Source organism: Mesitornis unicolor, unplaced genomic scaffold, assembly GCF_000695765.1.
Source record: "Mesitornis unicolor isolate BGI_N332 unplaced genomic scaffold, ASM69576v1 scaffold23076, whole genome shotgun sequence".
NCBI classification, from domain to species: Eukaryota; Metazoa; Chordata; class Aves; order Mesitornithiformes; family Mesitornithidae; genus Mesitornis; species Mesitornis unicolor.
The window spans coordinates 27,231-31,107 of NW_010192209.1; the positions used below are offsets into that span (position 1 = coordinate 27,231).

A 3,877-nucleotide genomic window follows, 5' to 3' on the forward strand; every position below is an offset into this window, starting at 1 on the left:
AAAGTGTCCCACATCCCTAGGCCAGAACTTCTGGACTGACCTGCCTCAGTCCAAAAGGTGCAAAGAGCTACTGCCCTTGACTTCCCTAAATGGGTGCCATGCCTGGGCTGCGAGTCTCCAGGCTGCTCTCCATGAGAGCTCCAGAAAGAGCCCAGACAGGGTGCCCCTCCTCAGAGCCCTTAGTTTGGATTCCGGTGTTCGTGTCATTGGGCCCCTGTGCTCCTTGGGATGTGTTGAGATGGGCCTCTCATGGGCTGATGGTTCCTGTGGCAGGCCTGGGAGCAGCTATGGCAGGGTATTTCCTGAGGGATATACATGCTTACTATAGCCTGTAAGTGTATAGAGTTTAATATGCAATGACTGTCCACTGTAGTGACAGTCTATCTCAGTCTAGCCACTAGCAAAGACAAGGATGTAGGCAGAAGCGTCTCCTATAGGTAACTATTCTGATTGTAAAACACACAGTGTATTTTTAAAAGACTTTAAAGAGCTTTATAAACATTAATCAAAGTAATCGTAACAACTGAGAGACAGGCAAGTGTTAGTGTTCTATTCTGCAGGCAGAGAAGCTGAGAATAAGGTGATATAAATGTCTCCTGAGATTTCATATGTCTAGTGCAAACATCAAAGTAGAGCACAAATCTGAATTTTTGGACCAATTTTTCAACCAGTGTGGAAAGTGCAAGCTTGATACTGAAATGTTAGAACAGTCTAGCATGCAACACAACAAAAAGCAGATTTTAGCAAAGGGCTAGTTACTGTAGCTGAACATGACCACTGTTGATTAATCCATTGCATTCCAGAAAGCCAGGAGGAAAGTTTGATGATCTGCTAAAGAAGTAGCTATATTGAGATATATTGTTTTTCTTTCACATTTGCAGGTCATTGCAAGTGTGTTGAGGAACTTGTCATGGCGAGCAGATGTAAACAGTAAAAAGACACTAAGAGAAGTTGGAAGTGTGAAAGCATTGATGGAATGTGCTTTAGAAGTTAAGAAGGTATCTTGTATAAATGATGGAGATAAAGTTTGGATTTATTGCATTTATTTTACACAAAACACAAATATTGTTGTCCTTTTTCATAAAAGTAGTTGTTCAAGTATTTGGGGTGTTTTAGATGATTTGCTTTGAATGAGAGAGTTGTTTTGAGTTAACATGGTAGCAGACCACAGTGTAACAATGCCATCTCAAAACTACTGGTATTTCTGTAATTTTATTTATGAGAGTTGATAGCTTTTGCTATTCAATTTCATGAGCTGTGCTGTTGCAATAGCATTTTTTATAGTTTTGCAATTTAATAAAACCTCTTTTGAGGTTACCACTTCAGTAGTTTTCTGGATCTATTTCTGGTGTCCAGACAGGATTATATTATGCTTCAAGGCATTTTTACTGTTATGACAGTTAGCAAGTATCATTCTGAAGACTCTGGAGCAAGTAATACCAAATCCATAGCTGAAGGAAAGAGACAAGCGAACAGAAGTATTTATGTGTACTGCTGCCTACATCTAGTTTACCAGCCCAGAAAGAAATTGGAACATACATAATTCCTTGAAGCTAACTGCTGTATTTCTGAGAGCTTGAGAGCAATAGTTGAAAACTTCTCTAATTCTGTCGTTCTGGTATTTTCCTAGGAGTCCACCCTAAAAAGTGTTCTGAGTGCCTTATGGAATTTATCAGCACACTGTACTGAGAACAAAGCTGATATATGTGCTGTTGATGGTGCTCTTGCATTTCTAGTCGGCACACTGACATACCGGAGCCAAACAAACACTTTAGCCATCATAGAAAGTGGAGGAGGAATATTAAGAAATGTTTCTAGCTTAATTGCTACTAATGAGGACCACAGGTCAGTATACTTTTTCCGGAAAATCTTTAGCAGTTCCACTTGTACTTTTATTACTCAGCTTCTGTGACTGAGTCTCAATATGAGTGCATGTATTAAGTATAGCAATAAAGTACAGTTAATTCTTAATGCATTTGATAAGGCAAGTATTTCACTTAGATAACAAGAATATGCAAACAGATTAATACCTGCTGCTTGTTAATGATGAACTGTACTAAAAGCTAACTATTCATATTTATAATAGAATTTGATTAGCATTCAGATGAAAGTTAGAGGAAATATAAGATACATTTACTCTGGAGTACTCATTATTATTATCCTTTCAAATGGCAAAACATGTGTCTAGCATAATTGGTTTTTGTTTTGCCTTGTTTCTTATCCTTTTGAAATGCCACTTACTGATGTTTGTTTTCAATTACTCAACACCAGGCAAATCCTGCGGGAGAACAGCTGCTTACAGACCCTGTTACAACACTTGAAGTCACACAGTTTGACAATAGTCAGCAATGCATGTGGCACCCTGTGGAACCTTTCTGCACGAAATGCAAAGGATCAGGAGGCACTGTGGGACATGGGAGCAGTCAGCATGCTGAAGAATCTCATTCACTCAAAACACAAAATGATAGCCATGGGTAGTGCTGCAGCTCTAAGAAACCTCATGGCGAATAGGCCAGCAAAATACAAGGATGCCAACATTATGTCTCCAGGATCAAGCTTGCCGTCTCTTCATGTCAGAAAACAAAAGGCACTGGAAGCAGAATTAGATGCTCAGCATTTATCAGAGACTTTTGACAACATTGATAATTTAAGCCCAAAAGCATCTCACCGTAGTAAGCAGAGACATAAGCAAAATATATACAGTGAGTATGTCTTAGACTCCAGTCGGCATGATGATGGTATATGCAGATCAGAGAGTTTTAATACTGGTAATATGACTGTACTTTCACCATATTTAAATGCAACAGTATTGCCTGGCTCCTCCTCTTCCAGTAGAGGGAACATAGAAAATTCTCGATCTGAAAAAGACAGAAGTCTTGACAGGGATCGAGCAGTAGGTTTAAGTCCCTATCATCTAGAGAATACTGGTAACTCCTCCAAGAGAATGGGAATGCATTCTACTGCTTCAGCTCAGATTGCCAAAGTTACGGAAGAAGTAACAAGCATGCATATTCCACAAGAAGACAGAAGCTCTGGTTCCACTTCCGAAATGCACTGTTTGACAGAAGACAGAAATGCCTCAAGGAGATCAACCACTGCCCATACTCACTCAAATGCATATTTTCCTAAATCTGAGAATTCAAACAGGACATGTCCTGTGCCTTATACAAAAATGGAATACAAGAGAGCTTCAAATGATAGTTTAAATAGCGTCAGCAGCAGTGATGGCTATGGTAAAAGAGGCCAAATGAAACCTTCCATTGAATCTTACTCCGAAGATGATGAAAGTAAATTTTGTAGTTATGGTCAGTATCCAGCTGACTTGGCACATAAGATTCATAGTGCAAATCATATGGATGACAATGACGGAGAGCTAGATACTCCTATTAATTATAGTCTTAAATACTCAGATGAACAGTTAAATTCTGGAAGGCAAAGTCCCTCTCAGAATGAAAGATGGGCAAGGCCTAAGCATATAATAGATGATGAAATGAAACAAAATGAACAAAGGCAGGCAAGGAGCCAAAATGCAACCTACCCTGTCTACACTGAAAGTGGAGATGATAAACACATGAAGTATCAGTCACCTTTTGGACAGCAAGAGTGCATTTCTACCTTTAGATCAAGAGGATCCAATGGTTCAGATCAGAATAGAGTAGGCTCAACTCTTGGAATGAATCAGAAAGTAAACCAGTCCTTGTGCCAGGTTGATGATTATGATGATGACAAGCCAACCAACTATAGTGAGCGTTATTCTGAGGAGGAACAACATGAAGAGGAAGATAGACCAACTAATTACAGCATAAAGTACAGCGAAGAGGAACATCATGTCGATCAGCCTATAGATTATAGTTTAAAATATTCAACAGAAGTTCCG

At 39.3% G+C, this 3,877-nt stretch overlaps 1 protein-coding gene across 1 annotated transcript in view; it reads left to right on the plus strand.

The window, feature by feature from the left end:
- Positions 1-3,871, plus strand: part of LOC104542638 (adenomatous polyposis coli protein-like) — a gene marked incomplete at both ends in the record, with an annotated part of 30,293 nt that extends 26,422 nt beyond the window's left edge. Inside the window, 3 exons of the mRNA XM_010187009.1 lie at positions 882-998; positions 1,631-1,845; positions 2,272-3,871. Coding sequence (XP_010185311.1) covers positions 882-998; positions 1,631-1,845; positions 2,272-3,871 — 1,932 coding nt within the window. The remainder of the gene's footprint in view (positions 1-881; positions 999-1,630; positions 1,846-2,271) is intronic.
- Positions 3,872-3,877: the final 6 nt, after the last annotated feature.